Below are 23,713 nucleotides of genomic sequence, written 5' to 3'. Positions count from 1 at the left end.
ACACAGCATATTGCTATGTAGAGCTAAAGATATCTTGGCTGCAAAACCTTTCTGGGTAAAATAAATGCAAGTGCTTTATCTTAAAGGGAACAGAAAAAATATGTGTAGATTACCTAATGTAATATTTTGCTTGAGTATCAGGACCAGTAGCTTAAACCAACTACGAATGTAAAATAAAATAAAGATTGACACTTTCACTGTCTAAGCTGAGACAACTCATGAGCATGATGACTGGAAAATAAACTTGGAAGTTCCTCTTTAAAATACTGAGCATTTTAGATGCACATTTTTGTTGCATTTTTTTTCATCTAATACCATTCTTTTAGTAACCTGCATAAAATGGAGTCAGATGTCTTTAATTAATGCACTGAATATATATTCCTGCTATACTTTACCAAATTGTGTCACACACAATTCTATCATTTCTTACAGATTTTTTTTTAAAGGAAACATAGCTTACAAGGTCTCAGCCTGGAAAATCTCCTCTTTCTTAAGTTCAGTGACACAGAGCTTTAAAAAGTTACTGAATACAAGTATCTAATAGCCGTGCATCTATTTTGGAATGCATATTTACTTTGTTAGCGCGAAGAGAGTTATCCTACATAAAACCATGATAAACGCTTTACAATGGACCTTGAATGTAGTACCTGATGCATTCAGAAATCTTCTCTTAATATCCAGTAGCTCTTTTCAGTAATATAAAATGTCTTTCAGTTGCTTAAATTTGATTATATTAATATTTTGTAATGAGTTGTTTGACAGGGCATCTGAAGAACATATTACCAAATTTTAGTATTCAAATGCTATTGATGTAGCTCTAAGATTAAAGAAATTTTGTAGGCTATTTGGGAGCAAACCTTGAATTCACTTTGCTAATAATATGAAAATGAGATATTTGCAACTATTTAAGCAAAAGCTTGTTGCAGAAATGTTTTGAGAACAATAAGATTTTTCTAGCTTGAGCTAGGAACAGAATGCACATGCAATGAAGTGGTCTCATTAGTGCATGAGTAGGGTAGTTTAGATGAGAAGTTCCAAGTTCAAATGATTCCGTGCTGACTTCCTAAAATAAGTCTTTTTAAAAGTCTGCTTATCAATTCAGTCTATCTTCTTGTGCTCTGAAACTCTTTTATTGACACTGATTTATCATTGCTCCTTCAAAATATCTTTTCTTGATGAATTGGAATGTACATTAATTTAGAGGAAGCCAGGTGCACATGGAATCAGCAAGGCAAATAGTGACACACACAGAGAACCCATTTCTGCAGACTAAGAAGAATGAGTCAGAGGAGGAAGAGCAGGTGAAAGTGCCTGACATTGAGCGAGATGATCTGGCTAAACGGAAATCTCACAGTACCCTTCCTCGGATACGAGAAGATATATTTGTGAATGCCTCTATAACACAAGCAGATCTGGAAACCTGGAAAAGATTGAAACTGTCAGGGGACTCCAGGTATGGGTTTTTTTCTGTGGACAGGGTTGGCACCCTAGGAAGCATGTTTGTTTTGGCATAACCCTTTATGTGTGCTTGTGTTTTTGAACTTGAAGAATGCCTTGATGACAACCATTCTTTAGCTATTTAAATTTCCAGGAGGAGTTCAAAATCCATATAGGGATGCAGTCATGCACTACAAGTTGGTATATAGTTGGGAATAGTATAGTAGTTTCACATGGGCTCCCCAGGTAGATGATCTGAATGCTGTATGGGAAGGTTCCCTCTTGTATTGTGGATCAGTCTGCTTTCAAGGAGCTCTAGATTGAACTGCACAACGTTTTCTGGTTTTATTTTGTTTTTGTTTGTTTGTTTGTTTGTTTGTTTTAACATGGAGCCACTGCCTCAGTAGGCTGCTGCTAACTAAGCTATCTTCAGCACCTGGGACGTTAGACCTTGGGGGTGCTAACTTGAATCAGCATCTCTTTGCATTAGTGTGTCTGTACTGCTTTTGAGACCTGAGCTAATACATCTGCATGGCATGGTGCTGTGCTGAGTAGATACAGGAGCTCTGTTTGTCACTASAGCAGAAGTTTCAGGAGTCCCATTGTATGGTGTAGACATACTCTTAATGTAGACTGAACTTCCACAGATGCAGATAGTACAAAGCAGTTACTCTAAGGTATTTCCCTGTGGAGTTGTACTATARTATATGCAGGTGATTTGTGACTCCTCTAGGAAAGGATAACAATTCCTTGCCTTCCCATGTAGGTGCATGCCATTTTCCAATTACAGTCAGCCATCTGTTCAGGCATTCTTCTGACAGTGTGTTACTGTGTGTGTAATTTTAATACAAACTACATAAAAATCAATAGTTCTCTCATCTCAGAGATTTTAGTAGTCTCTACATTACTTTTGAGGTGAATTATTAAAGGTGTTCTTCAAATCAAGATTCATCGAGTGCATTGACTGCRCTTGCTGTTGCTTTCATGCCACTGGTGTTCCCCCCGGTGACAAGATGGGTGTACTGGTGCTGTGCAGTCCCACATAGTATGGCCCAGATCTAAGGGGGCAGGACTTGGAGCTCTGGCCTTGTTAGGGGTGAGGAGCTGAGTCTGGATGTGCCGTATACTACATTCCTTTCCTAAGGAAGGGCTTCCGTGGATGTGTGCAAGAGTTKCCTCAGCAAGTCCATGGTATCTTTGGATTTCCACTGTCATTTGGGCCTCAGTGTGTCTCTGACATTTGTACTTGTGTACTTGAATTTTAAAATAAAAAAAAAATCTAAAAATGGTAGGAACATTTCCTTTGCTTTATTCTGGGGTCTCATTTTGGGGGGATTCTTTTATTCCTCACTCTGACTAGTGAAGAAGATTTCAAATGTCCCTGTGACACTCTGGCATCAACTGAAATCTCAGTGAAAGCAGCAGTCCGTGATGATTTTGCTTTCTGCAAAGCAAGAGCAAACAAAAAGTCTGGTAKCCCCAAGCAGAAGTTTGTGCATTTCGGGCCCGTAACCGAGATTGATCAACAGAAGTGGGACAAGCTCAGTATTGGCAGAGCTTCATCCAGGAGTGAAATAAAAGAGAAAAACAAAGATGATGTGGAGATTCACACTGGTACTGAGAGTTCTTCTTCAACCACTAGTGGCGTTTTCCAGTCTGCTGGACACAGTAATGAAGTCTCTAGSCCACAGAATGATTCCAGGTATTCAGTGTGACTTAGGAAATGCTGCTGAGTTGGAAAGAGCCCTGTTCTTGCAAGATGCTGATTTGCATGGGGATGGACTACAGCATATACTTAGGAGCTGTTTATGTGCACGTCCTTGGTCAGAATTCATCTGATSCCGTCACACTATTTTAATGTGTTTAGATATTGTGCAGATGTCTTCTGAGAGCTCACCTCAAAATTTCTGATTCATGATCAACTCACTGGTATCTCGGAATCTGAGCTACTGCTAAAGCTTTTTGCTTCTTGAATTCCAGCTGCTTTGCTTTGCCTGCTTTCAGTACTTCAGAAGTTTAGCTTTCTAGTTCTGCTGACTTTCAAAAAAATATTTTCTTCAAACCGGTTGGATTTGCTTTCTTTTTGAAGATCTAATACTAAAACAAGGTGCACTGTGTTTCTGACATTTATCTAGAAGAGAGTTACAGCTCTGAGAACTTAACRTATTGACCAGAGCTTACATTTACTTGGCTTTTGTTTATCTGATCGCTTAGTAGGTGGCTGCAGCAAGAATTTTTAATGAATGCCTTTAGCAAGCAATTCTTTCAGCTAAGTTTGYRTATTCATAAAACATTTGTAAACTGCATTGAAGGACTCCTCTTCTTATGTTTTGTTTGACCTGAGAATGTTGTTGTCTATCTCACCCCTTTTCTCAATCTCATTATTGCTAGTGAAGTAGCAAGGTCAGGTACAGATGAACATTGCGGGAGAACACTATCGCCTGTCCCAGCTATTTGTGTTGCCTCTGAGAAGCAAACCCAACATAGTTTGAACAAACGGCAAGAACGCACTGAGGAAGAGACCATTGGGCAATTACCTGACATTGAGAGAGATGATATGTTGGTTAGAAGACTGGGAATTTTTCAAAGACGTACCACTAGCCCCGTTCATGTACCTTGTCCTTCCCTGTCAGTAGCTCCTCATCTGCTAGAGCAGCAGCAAGGGGAGGCAATAGCTCGTGAGAAGGATTTGAAGACTCCACAGGAAGCAGAAAGGTCAGAGAACAGAAGCTGATCCCTCTGAGCTTCATGCCTGGTTTGTGTGTGGTGTTAGTTTAGATCAGTCTGCAGTGTTATTACATTCTTCACACATCCTTTAAAGACATGTTTTACTCGTTCATCATGGCATGTGTTCTGTTTTATGAAATTACTTACAAGAATGTATCCTATAAACATAAAACAGCCTATTTTCTTTCATAATATTTAAGTACTTCAGTAGTTAATTGTTGTTCAGCATGAAAATAGTCTTTTTTCTTTTGAGAGGATTTCTTTTGCAGTCCATGGTTCTTTATCCAGACTTTTATGTCAGCTTCTAATTAAATAATTGCTTGCATACGTTTTTATGGAACCCCCCACTTCTAACGTGTCACCTACATAGTGYGGTGTTCAACATAGTTCCCTCTTGTTCTCACTTTCTGTGCTATAGCTAAACATGTCTAGTTGTCCATCACTCTGCAACTGTCTTTTGAGTAATAGTATCCCCACATTGCCTCAGAAGCAGCTTGCCTTCGAGCTGCACAAGTGAACATTATCATGGAAAGTTTCACTTGTCTCTCTGAGCAGTACTGTAACCAGAGAAGAGAGCCAAGAACAGCTTGAAACCCCTCATCAGCAGAGTGGTGGAACGGAAAACAAAGTGAAATTTCCAGACCCACAAAGAGATGACATGTTGGCCAGGAGAACTGGAGCTTTTCTAAAGCAGACTGGGCCCAGTGTTAAACAGTTCCTTCCCATGCCATTTTCAAAGCAGCAGAATAAGCAGGGCACATCTAGAGAACTTGACAAGAAAACTAAGAGGTAAGAAAGTTACTCTGCTCTTTTTAGTTTCTTTCCTTCCCTTGTAACTGGCCCTTGGGCTGTTTGTGAAGATCTCTTTGTCTGGAGCAGTAGCAGTTGGCCCAGCAGAAGTTTCTTCTCTACTTATCTTTGACTCTGTGCTTATCCTTTCTGGTCAAAAGGCTCTAATAAGCAGTGCAGGTTTTCTGGCCCTTTTGGGAGGGCACTGTAAAGAATCAAACCAGAGCTCTAGCATGTGCAAAAATCTAAGAGGGTGTAGAAATGGATGTATGTGAGGAGATTGTATTACATTTATAGAGGTCTCTGGTTCAGTATGAGCTAGTTATTGAAAAAAGAGAGAAGAAAAAAAAAACATTTTGAGCCAGAAACAGTTGCTGGATGTGGTAAATTTGATGTCTCTTTAGGGTTTAGCTAGTGCCAATGACTTCCAAACAGGAAGTCTGGACTCTAGAACTAGATCCTTTCTGATAAAGCATGGTATCTTTTTGAGCACCTGTGTTGAGGTGAGTAGTGAGAAGTGGGGAAGCTGATTTGCACAGTGCGATGCATTGGCTGGTTGAGCCTCGTACAAGCCATACTGGAAGGGATCTCATTTGTCAAGCTCTTCTAAAGGGAAGAAGATAAATATGCCTGTGCATATACAGATGAAAGACTTGTGTACGTTTGTAACAGCTTAGCCAGGAGAAGAAAACCTTTGTCAACTAATGTAGAGCTGAACAGTGGTTTGGTGTTGAGAAGGCAGTAAATTAAATAACTTCTTTAAAACATATAACTAAAAGTTTAACTTCTGGGGATATCTAGGACAGTTTATCTTCGCGGGATAGAGGAACAGAAGTGCAAGCATTTGATTCTCTATTAAAATTAYATTTTATGCCCCTATCTTGTTCAGCTTGTCAAATATCAGCTGCTTGTGTTTGTTTTTTTTAACATACAGTTATGCGTTTCATTATGCGTATGTGATTTTTCAAATGTTCCTTAATATACTTCTTTGCACTGCTGCCTTTGGCTCACTCAGGCCTGAAAAATGTCCACAAGTCTGCATTAATAGCGCTGGAAAACTTGCAATGCAACCTCAGCAAGAACATCATCAAGGGCAGGAAAGATGCGATGTTCCTCCTGCAGGACAAGATGGTATTATTTCTACTGCCCAAATGGGTGATCATAGTCTTAACAAAGACCACCTGGATAAAGCATCAAACCTTCAGGAAGTTCCTGAGGAAAATAAAAAAGAAACATTGTCATCCAAGGATGAACATCTGCAAACGTGAGCTCTGTATGGTGTGAATCACACAGCTTGTACACTCCTTGCTCTTCTGTTGTGTGCACACTTTGGGATTCAGGTTTTGCACTGCCTGGTTTGTTTTCAGTCCGGACTAAAATACTGTATGTCAGCAATATGTTTTTTAGAAACAAATATAGTTTTCAAAAAAAAATAGTTGAGTAGTGCATTGTTTTCTTCTCTACAGCTAATGAAAGGAAATACTTGATTATAGAACATACGTAAATGCAAAAAGGCTTATGGGTCTCAGAGGTTCAGTTGGACTGCTGAGCATCTTTAGAGATATGTGCCTTGCTTTTCTGTGATTAGAAAGTGTTGCTGTTAGAAGTGTGAACTTCTRTACTTGATGTTATTTTATGATAAATCCCAGATACAAACATGCTGTTTGCATGACTAAGCAAGTTGGTCRCCTTACTGAATGACACTGATTTGTGTACTACAAGTAACCTATTTCAGCTGCACAAAAAACATGGAATCGTGTGGCTCACTTTCTAGCTGCAATCCTTGTCTCTCTTCTGTGCTTCAGTAACGGTTGTGAACACTGTTGTTGAATGTAATAATGTGTGAAGTTCTTTTTCTCCATTCATTGCATGTACGTCACTTAATATATAACRTATTGTCTATTTTCAATAACTAATTTTTACACCCCATTTAGGTATATGTCACCAGATTTTTATAATGAGGGCACTGGTATAGGGTCAGTGAGGGAAAGGTGGTGTACATGCATAGTTTCAATGGCTAGCATTCAGCTTTTTAGGTAAGTCTGTTTGCTGAGTATATAATATCTGAAAAATATGGTTCTCTTTTGGTCTACTTTACTAACAGAGGTTGGATGTTCAAATGAAAATTACCCCAATTTTATGGTTCTAATTGCAATGGATATTTGATGTGTTTATCGCACTCTAATTTTATATTTGGTCTTGTAGATTCGGCCCCAGAACTGCTGTGTCTGATGACGCAGAGTAAGTTGTCTTGTGCTCACGAGGTTCTATTTTAAACAGCTTACACTGCATGCTTTCCAGTCTTTCTACTAATTTAAAATGCAGTTGATGCCTCATTGTTATTTTGCAGTGTTCCAGCAAATAAATTTTTCAGAAAATCACTGAAAAATGGAATGCAATATGGCTTACATTGCAGCTAAAAATATTTTATATGTAAAAGCACCTAAAAACTGAGCCTAATGCTAATATGCAGCTATTGCTTAAAGTATTGTTTCCTTGTTCTTTTTTTTTCTTCTTTTCTTTTGTTTCTCTTCTGAATTTCCATTACCTCCAGTCAATTACTGCTAAAGGGAGTTGGGCTGAATCTGAGCTGGGTGTTGGAAAAAAACAGAGTTGTTTAATAGGGAGAAAAACAAAACTCAAAATAAAGTTAATTGTGACTATAAAGATAATTWTCAGGAAGATAAGTCTTCAGTTGCTCATTAATTGTCTTTCTAAAACTCTCTCTTGAATCCTTTCTAGGTTAAGTCTAATTTAATAATGTACTGATCTTCATTTTTTAAGCTCTTCACCTTGATACTTTACTTCTCACATAAGAAGTGGGAAAGTGACATTTATTGCACTCGAACATATTTTATTTGTGTGTGGATGCATGTAAAGTGTAGTTCCAAATAACATGCAATGCCATTTTGTAAGTTCTGTGAAAATATTAACTATTTTTACTTACAAACTGCAGGCATTTAAAGGCAAAAAAAATATTGAGAACTATCCACATAATAGTGTCTGTAACATCCTTCTTGTGTCCACAGAGATTCACATGACCTTCACTGCCTCCCAGATTGAATGACAAAATATAAATGGCATAGAGTTTCTTTAAAACAAATATATCCAGAGAGTCATGTGTAATTTTTCACCCTTTTCTCTAATAATAAATGGTAGATTCATGTACTGGATATTCTCTGCAAGATCTGTAATACACAAGTGAATTTACTTCGTGCTTTAGATTAAGCCAGTATCCTTTGACCTCAGAGTAAATGTGATCATTTCCAAGCAGGACAAATCTTTTCAAGCAAATTAAGAGAGGAGATAGAAGCCGCTTACCAGTGCAGAAGTGTTATGCTTAACAGTGGAGGCCTTTCTACCATTTCATAAAGTATACCTATCTGATTGATTTGTTCGTTTGTTTGCCCACATTTCTGCATACTTGTATTAAATGCAAGTATGAGAAAAAGTACATGGAGATGTACTTCAAAGAGGCATTAGAATGTGCTTGACTGTATAATGTGACAGTACTAAGAATGCAATAAGTCATGTTTCTTCCACATTGATGATGATTTTGTTTAAAAAGGCAAAACAACAATTCTTCAAGCCTCACTCTTGAGGTTCACTCTTTCCAGATGTGTCACATTTTACAGAGCAACTGCTTGCTTAACCTGTCTTAAGAGTTCTTACAAATGTAAGTTGATATTTTTCCTTCTGAAGACCAAGTACTTATGAAGAATCTAATTATATAAAACTTGCAAGTGGGAAAAGTAAATTGAACTGACATTTAAAATGCTTCCAAAATGTTTGTCAGGTCTTCTTTAAGAATTCTGTAGCTTAAGTTCAATCTTAGAATAGGTGCTCTGTGTCCCAGTGGCAAAACTAGAAACTCCYTTGTAGGCTGGCAGTGATGGTAATGCAGGCAGTAATGGTCAGTGGACTTCAGACTGTGTCGTCAGCCCAGGACTGTCTCAAGGTCCAATGAAGGCAATACTTGGCCTAATTTGGTGTAAAGGAGACAACCATGGCTAGTCATTGTGATTGCTCTGGAGACTCCATAGACTTAATTAAAGATAGTTCAACCATGTAAACACTGCATGAGATATAAATTTTCTCTTGTGGGGGCAAGAGGTTGCTAGTGGTTTCCTCTTACCTTTCTCCGCTGCCCAGACTCTTTCTTGTAACCCTCTCTCAGGTTTTGGATGCCTGTAACCTTCCATACTGGTCAGTGTAGAAGTGGGATCCATTCTAGAGATGGGAAATGAAATGTGTATTTGGGCTATATTTAGGCTTCTTCGTTTCCCTCCAGATAGACTTAGCAGAATGGAGATAAGAAACCCAAAGAATAGTGTGTTTGGGCATACTGTTAAGTGGTAAAGTGCTAGTAACATAAGCTCTTCTGCAGGGGGAGTGGTGCAAGAAGGTCAACTTAATTTTCATACAACTGTGATGTGGTGGATGTCTCTTTTCCTTGGAGCTGCCTTTCCTATACCTAGCTTGTTGTTGCTTATCAGCCCCATTCCCATCTCCTTAAGATACGGGGYTGAAATTTGGTGGTACTCTGACAGCCTAGGGTTAATTTAGACTTAAGCTTTCTACTTGAAACCTGACAAGCAAATTATAGGGAACTGAGATATATTTGTTTACTAGAGTCTGATTCTTTAGCCAGACTCTCACTTTTTAATGTTTTGTTGGGGTTTGTTAAGTCTTAGTACATCTATAAAATAGTAATGCAGCCACATAACTGCCTTGCATAAGGATTTTTAATGTACTCTCATAAAAAACCTATCCACCATATTTCTCATTTTTTTAATTATATAGTCTGAATACTCAAGTCCTTGASGACCATTTTACAGATCTTGAATACATTTTTTTTATCCAATACTTGTTCAGACTTCTTAAAAAAAAAAAAAAAGTGCTGCACCATATGATATCTCTGACAAAAACAACCCTAAAGTGTGATAATAAAGTAGTGCAAATTAAAAATCAAATTACCCCAGAGACCTAGCCTACCAAAATAAACTGGTGATCTGCACAATGATTTGTCCCATATCTTTGTCAGAGCAGCAGATTTAATAGACTGGTCAGCAGAAGGGCCTATTGCTTACAGACAGAATTTGGATGCAAACCTCAGAGCTCTGTTCATGGCAGAAAATTCATGAACGTGAGTTTTACATCTTCCCCATCTACTTGCATGCTCTGTGCTTGCTGATCCAGCACGTGGTTGGAAGAAGGAATAAATTTAGCTCTATTCATGCACATATTAGTGGTAGATTGGAGTCATCTGTAGCTTGTATGAGAAAGAGAAATGGGAAGAAATAATGTGGGGTTCATAGTGAAACTATCTTTTGGCAGAAGACCAGAGTTTTAGTTTCTTCGATTGTTTTCTAAGGATACATTTGTCAGGCAGAAGTCAATGTAGACCTTTAATTTGTCCTTTTCCAGTGTGTTCAGGACACTAGTTGGCTTTTGTAGTGGCTATTACATGTTGGTCGGAGCAGAGCATTGTACTTTGAGATGTAGCTCCCTCCAGTTTGCTCTCTTGGGAGGATATGTTTGCAAAAGGACATCCATCATGCAGAGCTGACATTAGTGTGACCCTATCTGGTTGCTTGTCCATGGCAGTGAAGGCCCAGCAGCAGAACARTTAGTATACAAGTTACATATGGAGTCCTAGTGTATAATTTGATTCCTGGCCTAGGTTGAAGTCTTTCCCAGAGTACTTTTTTACTGCATTGATAACAGACATAAAACCTTTGTTTCACTGTCTTTATGCACCCTGAGAGACCTGAGTGATGCAGGGAAGAAATAGTAGCCTCTCATTAGGACATCAGAAGACTATTGGTATAAAAATGTTTTTATTCTCCCATTGCAAATGACAGATGGCTAGTACTCATGAACTCTGCTAGAACCAGTTACCAGCAATTGGTGTCTTCTGCTTTTCTTTACTGTGTGTGAATGAAAAATTCTTTGAATGAAGGGTGCAAGAAGAGAGCTACACAACAGGTTTGACTCAGTAGCCACAAAGTGGCAAATGCTTCCTACCGAAGGCTTTTTCTTAAAGAATTTCAAAAACTCTTAAACTGGAACAAACCCACTGAGAGTGACTTTGTTTAATAAATTTATGCATCTCCCATCCCTCCCACTCTGCAAAATATGGGCGATATTTAAATATCGTGTAATAGGTGATATGCCTTTAGTTTGAAAAACAGCTGCAAAACTTACCCATCTCTTTAGTCTGTTTTTTAAGTCTTCCAATCCAGTCCTGAGCAATATAATCCTTAAATTACCCACAGAGAAACCCGAACTAGCATGCCCCCTCCTCCACACTCTGCTTAAGAGCTGAAGCTGGGTGATAATGCTGACCTCATTGCTCRTACTAAAAAGCAATTGAGTGTGTATTCTGTCCTTCATTTCTGACCAAATGCCTACTAACTAGGGTGGGACCTGTGCACTGTCCAGACCTTTCATTCTTGAGAGAGGTTCATTCACGTCTTTGCTTGCTTGAAAATAAATGTGRGGTTCATTCATGTCTTCGCTTGTCTAAATACAAATGTGGGCTAAATTTGTATATGCTCAACCTCCCGTGCGTATTGACTTYGATTACTATGTACACAGTTGCCTACCATTTTATCTTTGTTTGCTATATTAGCAATCTTGCTAATTGGCTCACTTAAGCTACAGATGATCTTTTGAAGATGGCTGTGAAATYGCCTCATATGGAACTGCATGGCTTTTTTTTTCTTTTCTTTTTGCTTTTAATGGCACAACTGAGGTCATGTTTTACTAATAATAGGTACTAGGGAGGGGGAAAGTGAAGTACATTATCTTCATGTGAACATTTTTAGGTAACACAAATGGATGTATGACACCAAACGATGACCTTTTTTTCTTTTAATTTTTGAAAGGTCAAGGACAGAAATAGAATGTGTATAAAGAAATTGTTGGGGCCTGGACATGAATGCTTGCTGTGCARTTAGTTTTCCTTTGTTAGATTAGAAGAATTAATAAGTTGGTGTTGATAGCGCTGAGTTTCTTCAAAGCAGGGAGGGAAAGGGCAGAGGAGGAAGTAGCATGTTGTTTGCGCTGCATGTACTTCTCTGGGCAGGCTCTCCCAGCTCCTGTAACAATAGTGTTTAGCCCGTCGTGCTGCCCGTAATGTACTTCTCAAGCCTCTCTTGTTTCACAATAAAGTGAAAACTTATTTCTGCAATATGAGAATAATTACTGTGTTTTGAAAGTGATTGGGAAATTGATCTTCAGAGAGTTAAATGTTCTGAAATCAGCTCTAAATAGAATGTTTTTGATAAGAGCTGTTATTGGAGTTTTAATGTTAGTGGTGCTATTTAGTGAGAGACAGAGTTGCTGTCAGCTAACCATAACAAGAGAAGACTGAGGAGTATAGTGCCTGAAGTACTATGTGGAAGTCACAGGGATGCTAATTAGCCCTTCTGATGRACTGCTGCTTTTGGGAGCTTCTAAACCGTGCAGGTGTCTGATTCTGCTGTAGCACCCTCATGTGGCCGTAACTCCAACATGCTGAAGGAATATACGCTGTAAATAACACTGCACTTCTTATTATTCCCCCTTTGTTCAGGAGCATGAGCATGTTTGACATGAGGTGTGAAGATGAAGCTGTGACGCAGCCTCATAGCAAAGCTCGCCATGAAAAACTGCAGAATATACACAACCAACTGAAAGAGGATGAGACTAGATGGCAAGATGTGAGTATACAACATTATCTGCAAACGCAGCGTTGAGGCTGACCTCGGCAAAAGGGAAAACTGCTAAACCTACAGTTGCTTTCTAACTCTCTACTAAAAATAATCAGGCTCTTTTCCCTTTTTTTTGCTTTTTAATGGGTTGTTGCTAAAAGCATAACAGCTCATAATTTGATGTAAATTACAGAATGTGAAGTCTTCAAGTCCTTCTGCATATGTACCTAGTATTTTGCTTTTTAAGAAAATGTAGTCGAACTGTGTCTGGTAAAAGTGGAAGCAGAATGGCTGTCTGCTGAATTCTTTAATTTTTATAGTATGTGAATGTCAAAAATGACAGAACACAAGTCTAAACAGGGAGAAAAATGCCTAGGTTGGACTTGGTTTTAATAAATTTGGATAGATACACAAAATGCTAATGCCTTCCATCTTATCCAAGCAAACACATTCCTCTTTGCGTTAGATACACCCTGCTTATATTACAAGCCCTTTCAAAACATTACTTAATGTGTCACACGTTAGGTAAAGGAGTAAGTAAAACACTGTTTCTTGCTTATAATATTTTCTAAGCTGTCCTGGCATTTTGCATTATATCCAGGAAATTAATAAATACTTACTTAGGGTCAGAAAAGCATTGTGAATGGTTTGCAGTTAAGTTAGCATCAGGATTTTCAGTATCAATCATGTTAATTCCTGAAAGACTAATTTTAAATGAGGAATTTTGGATATATTTTTTTAAAAAATCCATTGACTTCAGGTAGTTGGTGTGGCAATTCCCATTATAAGAACAGCTACTGTAAAACTTATGATAGAAAATTCAAGGAGAAGTCCAAAAAAAAAAAAACTAGTATATACAACTAAGGAATAACTGTCAGTAGTGGAACAATGAAAGGTTTCAACTGAGTGATTTGTGTATGAGAAGCCRTAATTTCCCAGCAGAGATAAGAATGAGTCCAAAGGAATTCAAGAGGTTTGAGAACTCTTTCCTGTTGAAAGGAAAATACGCTTAGCTAATGTGCATAGTTTTTCCAGGCCCTTAGCACCTTATACGCTGAACTAAAAGTTCTGAAGAGCTACTAAAAATTGCCTTACTGGAACATCCGTGGCATTCAGTGGACTTTGTAGAGATGACACTGCTTTCATGGCCTGATATTCTTTATATGCCCATGCTGTAAATTTGCCAACAATGAGCAGTTTCATAGCTTTTTATTATTATTGTTATTCTAAAGCATCAGAGCTGGAAAAGATAAACGTATCTGGTTTTTAATTACAAAAAGAGGAGGAAGGCTTATGTTATGGAATTCACTAATAAAAAACTAATTTCCAAACAATTGCCAGTAGTGGGAGTAGCTGAATAAAGAAATAAAGAAAATGCTTTTGTAGTTCAATGAGAATAATTAGTAACGGAGGAAAATGAAAGACCACATTTCAGAGAGGGGATTTAGACTGATATATGTAGGTCATGTGAAGAAATACTTTGATGAGCATTCCCTTGAGTGTAACATCAATAATTTTTGGTTTAAAGCTAAATTAAAAATGACAAGATTTGTTCCTGATTTTAATAAAATAAGTTATGCTTACAGTACCTTCTGCTGTTTACCAATAAAAATGCAATTAAAATATTTGGAAAAACATGTGATTAATGAAATAGTCTTTAAATTGAATACGTATACAGAATCCCTGTTTTTATTAAAAACAGAATTTATTAAAGTACATGGAACATAATCTATACACTATTTTCCCTATGTTGTAAAGTTAATGACAAATGTTCCCTTTCAGTTTCCTGTAAAGTTATTTTCTTTGCAAAAGTACTTCAGAGATTATTTTTTACATGCAGAATTTTGTTTTTTTATTGGTTGCTTGCAGAGAAATATTACAGTTTAGAAACTCTAGTGTAATATTTTGACAGTGAAATGAATCTTCTCTCTGTATTCTCTATGACTTGCAAATTCATAACCTAGGCAGGATGCAAGAAATAGATACCATATCAGGTATCTTCTGTGGCTGTCTATGTTGGTGTAAGGCTGGTTTTACAGGAAAGGTGAAGAACCAGAATTGTTGGTTCTGGACAATTTTGGATGGGGAACTTCTGAAAAGAATAGGATCATTGCCCCACCAAGGGCATGGCTATACAGATTGGTGCAAACAATCCTTTTACAGTCCTTTTGCTCTGTTGTGTCTCAGATCAACCAGGTTTGAGCCACTTTAGTCTATAACCCGTGTTGCTTGGAGCTGGGGCCAAAATATTGTAGGGTTCTTATGAGGAAGAATTTAAGCCCGGATGTGCCACACATTTTTCTGACTGAACAGCCCCTTGGTCAACAGTCCTTCCATGTAGTTGGCTGACACCAACAGAAATAGGAAATTCTCACAGTATCCTATTATAAGGAAAAAAATAGTTGAGCAATGTCTTAATTTTATCGTGTAATCTCCTTTTTCCCTTTAAAATAAAAGTTACTGCATCAAGTGTCCATGCAGGAAATGTTTGCCTGGTTCAGCCAGGAGTGAGCATAACAAAGCAGCCAGCTGGATTAGTTGATTCCTGTAGCCAGTTTTCAGCTATTTGCAACCCTGCATTCAGATGCCTTCCTTCTCTTGTAGGACCTAGCTCGGTGGAAGAGTCGCCGAAGGAGTGCTTCACAGGATTTAATAAAAAAAGAAGCTGAGAGAAAGAAAATGGAAAGATTATTGTCTGGAGAGGGAACAAATGAGCGAAGAAAAAGCATCAAAACCTACCGAGAAATTGTGGAAGAGAAGTATGTTGTTTTACTGCAGTGCAGCATGCGGGGCTAAAAATGCTGTAGGCAATAAATAACTGTGGGCAGCTGTGCTTGTAGGGCTTGAATTAAGAGAGGGGGAAGGATGGGGATGGAGCTGAGGAAATAGGACTGCTTGCCAGCGTTTTCATGTGGTGGTATTTCTTGTGCTATCTCCCATGCAGAGAGAGAAGAGAGCGGGAGCTTCATGAGGCATACAAGAACGCAAAGTCTCAGGAGGAAGCCGAGAGCATCCTCCAGCAGTATATTGAAAGATTCACCATTAGTGAAGCTGTCCTTGAGCGTCTGCAGATGCCAAAAATTCTGGAAAGAAGCCATTCAGTGGATCCAGATTCCCCACTGACAGACCCAAATCCTCTAAGATACTTAAGGCAACAGTCACTGCCTGCTCCAAAATTCACTGCCACCATTGAAGCAACCATTGTTCCAACCACGGAATTAGAGCCCAGTGGTTCCACGGGCCGCACATCCCCGAGCAAAACTGTYGTCTCCAAGGCTGTGCCTATGCTGACACCCAAGCCTTACTCACAACCCAAAAATACACAGCAAGTTTTAAAGAATTTTAAGGTAGGATGTGTTATGCTGCTGAAAATCGGTTAGGAGACAAAGAGATCCTGACCAAATCATCTGAATGTATAAATGTTTAATGCAATTTAAGTAGAAAATGGTAGTAGCATTCTGATGTATTGTATATCAGTTTTGTGCTCTGTGCTTCTCGGTCTAATGGTCACTTCTTGGTTAACATCTGAAACTTGACCTGTTCTGAATGGAGTATTTCTGCAGGAAATTTTTCCTCGGGCTAAATTTTTTTGGGTAGGGGCAAGGGGAGAGGGATCTTAAGAAAAAAGCAAGTCACTTTGTGAGAAAGAGGTTAGGAAAAATGTTGTGGGTTTTTTGTTTTTTTTCTCTTTAAACAAAAGGGGAGGAGTGGGGAATTTGGAGGCCCTAAAATTTGGAACAAGGCCTGAACTGGTTTTTGCATCAGGGATTTGATTTTTGCCATGCCCAAATAAGTCTGTCCAATTCAGCCAAATCATAAGCCTTTGAAACATTACAGTGTGCCTGTATTCACTCCCTACTCCTCCAGCTTCAAGGAGCAGTTGGCCCATAGATACTCCCTGTCGTGCTTCTCAGCAGGAATGAATGGAAAAAGATGCTTCACTGAAGAAAAGAGAGAATATAAGCTACTCATGCAGGTTTAGGGAGAACAGATTGGTCCCAGCACAGCAGTGTGATTGGGGATTGCTGGTAAGAGTGGAGGTGTGGCTGCAGCAGGCTGCAAGAACTGAGCAAAGAACTGGCAGGTGTTAGAGGGAACAGATCAGAATAGGTCAAGTTTGAAGAAACCTGCTTCTAATAATGCCTGTGGTGAAACTTGAGCTTTCCTAAGCTTTGAGTAGCCTCTGCTCTTGGCATTATGAAGGTTCCTGGCAATTGTCTCCCAGGCCTATATAGTTCTGGTCTCCTTGTGTCTGCCGTCACTATCTGTTACTTTGCTAGCAGCACAGGAGGGCCCCAGGAGCCCTGCTGATGTCCTGGCTATGGACAACATTGCTACCATGTATATTCAGGTGGTTTGGCTCTTTAAAATACTACTCAGCTTTGTATGGATAGTGAAAAAGGATGTTTGATGTCTGTTACTTCTTGAAATCTGCCCCAGTCGTTGTGGAAAGCTTCCCCTGCCTCCAGTTCACAGTGTTCACTGRCTGGAGTACAAAACTGGTAACTCCTGTTTTCCTATACCTGAGCTACTCTTTTCTTGGAGTTTACATTTTAGTCACCAGCTTAGTTAGTCATGGATTCTTTCTTTTCTTTTCTGATCTTTGTCATATTTTTCCTTATAAGACTAGGATATGCCTGTATTACACTCATGCATATTAATGCATACATAGTTCACCTATATGGGGAGAAACATACGTATGCTTCTCCCCCTAGCCACCACTAAAACTCTGTCTATATCCTATTTGCTTGATGTGGAACAATGTGATTTACCTTAATAAGAATTATTCCCTAGAGTGTGTAGCTACAGAATTATTTTAACCTGAAACATCAGTTTATCAGTGATTCTCTGCTCTGATGACAATGTGTTGACTTGCTCCAGATCAGGAGGAGAGGAGTGTGTTTGTTTAACTCTGCAGCCATGGCATCTGTCCTGATCATTCAAACATTTGGTTTCCCTCCATAATGTAAATAGAGAAATGTCTTAGTCTAAACAGAGACATGAAAATGGATGGCTTAGCCTGCCAGTGTTTTTCTGGCTTTTTTTATTTTTGAGAGCTTTCATGACATGCCTCTTGTGTAGATAATCCAGCACACAGTCCCAGAAGACTTGGGGTTCAACATCTGCCCACACTTGCATTTAGAAATAAACTTTATGAGTAGTTTTTATTGAGTAGATGATGGCAGTAGGAAAAGGCAAGGAACCTTTTCTTATGAAAAGTAGCCAGAACTGTTGAAATGCTTGCACATTCCAGCTGCCCCTCCCTTGCTTGGGAGATGACTGTGGGAGGTGCTAGCTGCCTTCACCTCCTTGCACTTCTGCCAGAGGTGAGGGTACTCAGTGCTTCAGAGATGACCCCTTAGCCAATCACCCTCATACAGAGAACATCTCTAGATGCATGTATACAAGAAATCTACAGGAGCTGGRTTTGCTCGTAGCTTAACATTGATTGCATATGCTAAATTAAAGTGCTGCTCTTAACGTATCCAAGCTGTTTATTCAAGAAGTAACATGCTGAAGATAAGTGAGTGGAGAAATAAGGAATGGGGCAGGGAGGTTGAGCAGCGAAGACTGCAAGCAATTTTGTTGTATTAAACAGTGTGTTTCGGTTTGATAGAGCAGTTCTGACATTTGTTGCATCAGTTTTTAGTAACTTTTTGAAGTGAAAATTTCCCACAGAATGGCTTAGCTCAGAGCTTGTTTTTACATGTGKTTTTTTTGTTTATGCAGTACCTGTGGAGTAACCCAAAATGACTAATCATCATGTTCATCCCAGTTAGCTTCTCAAAGAAATCACTGATCTATGCTGTTACTGCCCCAAGGTTCACTTACTAGCAGAGAAGGGTCTGTCGGTATTTGCTCCCTCACCTTCACATTGTCTCCCATGATGTTCCTACTGAGGCAAAGGATTTTTGCACAGCATGACAAAGCCCTCCTTCAACTCTTTTTAAAATTCACCTCTGCCAGCAAACCTATAACCCCYTATATTCTAGCTAGGCAGGTGCAATATGGTATTACAGACACCTTGAGCTCTCCCAGTCTCTGTGTTTATTCGAACTGATCCCTCTTGTTGTGAATGGTTGGTAAATTCTTTGGAACAAGACATTTTTTATKTATACCATGACTTCAACAAACAGGCCTCCAAACCGAATGAACTCTTTACATGCCACCTCCATTCAAAACATAATTTTGAAGTATTGAAGCCCTGGGAGGGGGGGAAGTATTGGTGATGCAGTTATGCTGCAAAGGAAGAAGTTGTATTTGATTTCTTAGTTGTCTAGAGCTTATTTGGTATTTTCTTTCTTGTATAAGAGCTCCTCAGAGMGTATATGCACACCTACGAGCTAGCTTGACTTCAAGGACAGAATAGTTGACCTGTTTCTACTTTCTTCTTTTCATGGAGAGGCCATAAAATCCTTTTCTGAGAAAGCAKATGTTTATTTTATCACTTCATGGAGATGGTAGAATGACCTATTATATTTGTTGGTTCCTTGTTTCTCTGCTACAAGCACCAGCAAAACAAATGGATGAACTCTGCTGCTCCAGATCCTTCAGAGTTCGCATGACAGCTYTTTAGAAAGCACTGTCTACTAATGTTGTGATGAGTTTATGAGATTGCATAGCAGTTCATCAGTGTAATTAGTCCTGGAGAGATCTGCTTGCCTCTTGCATGAAGCAGCGCAAAACCCAGAAGTTTGAAGTCTAAATTGGCTTTGTTCTCTTTTTAAAATCCCTTGTTTATGTGATTTGCACAAAGAGTGTTTGTATGTTACTGAGAGACAAAAAGAGAGAGACAGAGAGTGATAGACCAGGCAGTGCAGGAAAATTCCTGCCTTCTGTCTGTATTTTGTTTATGAACCTCACCGAATGGAGTCTGTGTCTATTTTATCTGTTTGTTTTAGCCTATTGAAATGTGTACTTGGCTCTGTCCTGCACCGATAGTGCAAATGGTGTTAACAAGAACAACAAAAAATAATAGTAGTAGTAGTAATAATAATAATGTGTAATAGTAATAATAATAATTATGTCATGTTGAGTTCCTGATTTCCTAAATTCCATTGAAAGCTAGTTTCTTCAGCATATTTATTTAACTGTGTTCTGCAGGTAGATGGAAAAGTCAGCATGAATGGAGAGAGTGTCAATGGAGTTGAAGAGAAGGATAAAGAGTGCACAACAGTAATATTTACTCCTTCGCCAAGCAGATCTCTGAAATTTGATGGAGTAGCCAGAGGGGACAGGCCCCCGGCTGAGCTGAAGAAGGACCCCACAAGTACTGAGCTCAGCTCACAGAGGCCTGCCATTCAGAGTGTGCACAAAGAGCCAACAGTAAGAGCAACGTGAACAAATCAGCCGTACTTTCGCTGCCAATTTCCTGTCTCATAATATATTTAATCACTAACTAATGAAACCCGAGTGGTTACATTTGCTTTATTTCAAGAGGGTGTGCCCAGAGCAGGAAAAAAAAAAAGCCCTTTACAAATTAAAATCTTCTGCCTTTGGTCTGTGGCTGGAGAAATGGAATGGGAAGGTTCAAAAACTTTTTGCAGCCAGCATCTGTTTTGTGGATGTCATGCGGCTCATAAGCATGCTTTAAATGTGGTGGGCCAGTGAGAAGTTGAGTCGTTGTCCCAGCTATTGTSCGCATTTATTCAGCTCTTCTCCTGATGGCAGCTGATTAGATCGGCAACATAACTSTACTATGTGAGCCATTATAATTAGTCTCAGTTTTCAAATTTCAGCAAGAGGATGTTGATATGCTGGCAGTTTTTGAGCATTCAGCTTTCATTCCTCTCTCAGAAATATTAGAAAAGGGGATAAGTTATTGAAATACTCTGGGGTCAATGTGCTTCTTAACTGCCCTATCAAAGAAACAAATTAATTTTACCTTTTCATCTTTCTCTCCCACTCTTCCCCAGAGAGAAAGGCAGGAAAAAAAACTGGAGCATATCACAGCAGGAATCTAGATGYTACAAAACTGTAATAAAAGAAAGTAGATGGTAAAAAATAAAACAAGAAATAAGGACTGAACTGCAAATAAAGCATGTGGAAGGAGTGCAAACAATCGGCAGGATGGGGAATTGTAGACATTTTTTACTCTATAACAACAAAGAYAGAGAATCAGAGATGTGGTGAGAGCTGAAGTATGAGAATTTTTGCTTTCATCTCAGACTTCTTCTGAGCATTGGCCAGATGGATGAGAGAGGGAGCAGGCAGCTTTCTGTCACTGGGAGTGATGGCTCATTCATGCTGAAGGGCTTGTGCCTTATCTTACTTCCCTTTATGCCAGTCTTCGGCCACAGACTACTACATTACAGAGTCTGCAGCCAGCATGGGAAGCTGGGCTGTGCCGCAAGCACAGACGTGGTGCTGTCAGAGAGGAATGGGTAGAGTGAATGATTTGCAGCAAAGCAGGCAGACCTGGCAGAGCAGAGCCTGGCTCCAAGGCGGGAGTCGGGTAAGGGTTGCGTCTCATCTGGGAGAATTGGTAATGGAGATGTTCGAAGGATAAAGAGAAGGRTCTCAGCTTGACGTAGGTTAGAAGCACAACGGCAATCAGAAAAGCAGCTGAATAGAAGTGTTATTGTCTCCGTTTCAGGATTTCCAGACAAGAGCAGCTGTGGAAGTGGTGAGAGGAAGCCCAGTGGTAGCAGCCGTTGTTACAGCTTGGGCCTGTTTGAACTTGTTTGATGCCCTCTCATCCTTTTTGCAGTTTTGAGGGTGATGTGGCTGCCCAAACCCAAGTGTTTGTGTCCAGTTTCTGCTTGCAGTGTCTTAGCCGTAGTGGTGATATTGGCAGAGGAYGCTGAACAGTTTGAATTCCAGATGCCTTGCAACTCTTCTGTGTGCAGAATAACTAGAAGGTTATTSTGTTTTGTAAACTTGAGTGCACTTTATTTTAGAAACAATAAATGTGCACCCAAATAGCGCCATTGACAGAGYCTCTTTGCTCTGAGGATTTTATATCTTTAGTTTCATGATTTGATTAATAACGTGACTGCCCAGTGCAAATCATTATAATTGTTCCTGGTTCTTCAGCTTCAAACAAAGGTGTTGGCATGTCAAGGACAGAGYAAGGTGAGGAAGCTACTTTGAGGGAACTGTATATGGGGAAAGAAGTTGAACACAGTGAGCATTGTGGGGAAAAGAGAGGGAGACCTGCCTGTTRTTGGAAGGGAACTTGCCAGCCTAAGATAAGATGTACAGATACTGCTCCTTCCAGGTGTTTGTTTTGGTTTACCCAGCTACTTCTCAGTTTTAATTTTCCAGGTTTCTATGCCTTAGTCTAGGGCATAGGCAGTTACARTTATCGCAGGAGTACATTTGTGCATGCATGGTAAGGGCTTAGGTGCCAGGTTGCAGAGATGGAGTGTGGTACTGACACTTGTCTTCTTCACTGAGATTTGGCTTGCTTGTTGGACCACAGGCCAGCACTGCTAGACAAGTCAATACAGATGTGATAGATCTGGGGCCTTACCTTCAAAATCAAATCAGGCAGTTACACTGAAYGCTCTTCACACAACCTTTTCCTTGTGTCTATTTTCTGTTGGTATCTGAACAACCGCCAGAATGATGYCAGCCTGCATCTCCACAATCTGAAATAATAAACTTATCTCTGAACATCTAATGCCTCCTTGGAAGGCTGGAAATACAAATATGGAAAGAAGAGCTTTCTGAGTTTGTCCTGCTTCTCGGAAAACACAACCTGTTTAGGCGGGCACTAAATAGCTCCATCGCTGTCTCTTTGAGCCCTCCCAAGAGAAGAGGGGGTTTGCCTTTCACCCTGTTGGGATGGGACTTCCAAGCTACACATTCCTGGACGCAAGAAAGCAGTTCTGAAGCCACTGCTGTACCACTTCCAGCAGGGAGGGAGCAGGACTACAGCACAAGGCTGAAGTGAAGGCTCTCCGGTASCTAACTGCTATGTTGCTGCTGTGATATGAGAACCCAGCTCAGTTGGCCACTTTCTCCTTGTGAGAAAGTAACTTGTGTGGCAATTTGCAAAAGAAAAGGAGTTTTGTTTTATAGAGGCTTGTTTAAGCATGTGCCTAATTTGACCCATTCAGAGAGATTTTTGTCTGATGCTTAAACCCTACTGAATTTTTAAGAGAGCATGGGAAGGTGACAGAAACAGGATAGAAAAGCAGCCAAGATGAAGAAACAGAGTTATCTGGAGTGGAAGAAATGAATACATTTTTTTCCCCTGAGAAAACTTTTACAAATARATGCAGTTGAGCATGTTTTCAAAGCCTTTTTTAGCTTTCTTTTATTGCCTTTATTTGTACACTTTCCTTCACTGAAGTAGTTCAGAGACTTGTTAGCCTTATCCTTCCCAGGCTTTGAATGAGATTCAAAGGCACTAGTTCTCTGCCTGTTAAGAGATGCTGTTTGTAGCTCTTTTTCTTCTCTAGTGGCTCTGACGTTTGTTTTGTTTTTGTATTTTATCTGTTTAATTTCTGTCCTGATTCTGTGTTGTGWGTGTGTATATTCCTCTCATACATACATATATGTTACCTTTGGCCCTCCTGTCCCTCTGTTCTAATTCTCTTCTTGTTCTTTGCGTGCCCCTTCCTTCTTCATCCTTTCTTGCGGCTGCTCCCCCACTGTTTCAATTCAGTTGTCAATTTGACTAGTCCTGTCTTCTCTCTGCCTGGCAGGCTTCCCTTTGAAGCTCTGTAGCGCTGCTCTAAATCTGTCCGGCTGGCCTCAGGCGTTGTCTGCAATATGGGAAGATGCTGTGCAGCTGTACTTCAACAGCTCTTTTGGCCTGAATTTTGGAAAACAGCTTAGTCGAGTCGCACCACTCAAAACTCTAGGATGATTTAGGTTTTGTAGGGAGCTGGGGGAGGCCTGGGGATCGTTACGTACAGGTAATACCTGAGCCTGTTGTATTTCTAACAGAGGAGAAGCCCACCTACATGAACGAAGTAATGACTGGCAGTCGTTGGAAATGTATGCCTAAATGTATGTCTTGCCTAAATTTACTGTGAAATGAGATATAGGTGGAAAGAGGAATATTTTCAAGGATATATACTTTAGTATATTTGTACGGTATATGTATAGTA

At 39.6% G+C, this 23,713-nt stretch overlaps 1 protein-coding gene across 8 annotated transcripts in view; it reads left to right on the top strand.

Moving 5' to 3' along the window:
* LIMCH1 (LIM and calponin homology domains 1) overlaps positions 1-23,713 on the top strand; it is a 181,091-nt gene that overhangs the window by 128,078 nt on the left and 29,300 nt on the right. For 6 of the 8 annotated variants that reach the window (XM_085322858.1, XM_085322857.1, XM_085322863.1 and 3 more), the window contains 8 exons: positions 3,829-4,152; positions 4,720-4,953; positions 5,969-6,217; positions 7,159-7,194; positions 12,533-12,659; positions 15,255-15,409; positions 15,595-15,997; positions 19,755-19,976. In XM_085322858.1, the coding sequence (XP_085178984.1) occupies positions 3,829-4,152; positions 4,720-4,953; positions 5,969-6,217; positions 7,159-7,194; positions 12,533-12,659; positions 15,255-15,409; positions 15,595-15,997; positions 19,755-19,976 (1,750 nt within the window). Of the gene's footprint in view, positions 1-1,201; positions 1,454-2,797; positions 3,140-3,828; positions 4,153-4,719; positions 4,954-5,968; positions 6,218-7,158; positions 7,195-12,532; positions 12,660-15,254; positions 15,410-15,594; positions 15,998-19,754; positions 19,977-23,713 lie in introns of all 8 variants that reach the window. The other 2 variants (XM_085322865.1, XM_085322862.1) reach the window with 2 other exon arrangements.

The sequence above is a fragment of the Rhea americana genome, unplaced genomic scaffold, assembly GCF_003343005.1.
Source record: "Rhea americana isolate MKP2758 unplaced genomic scaffold, rheAme1 scaffold_8, whole genome shotgun sequence".
NCBI classification, from domain to species: Eukaryota; Metazoa; Chordata; class Aves; order Rheiformes; family Rheidae; genus Rhea; species Rhea americana.
Note: the sequence above shows the minus strand (reverse complement) of the source record. Positions and strands in the feature narration are given on the sequence as shown.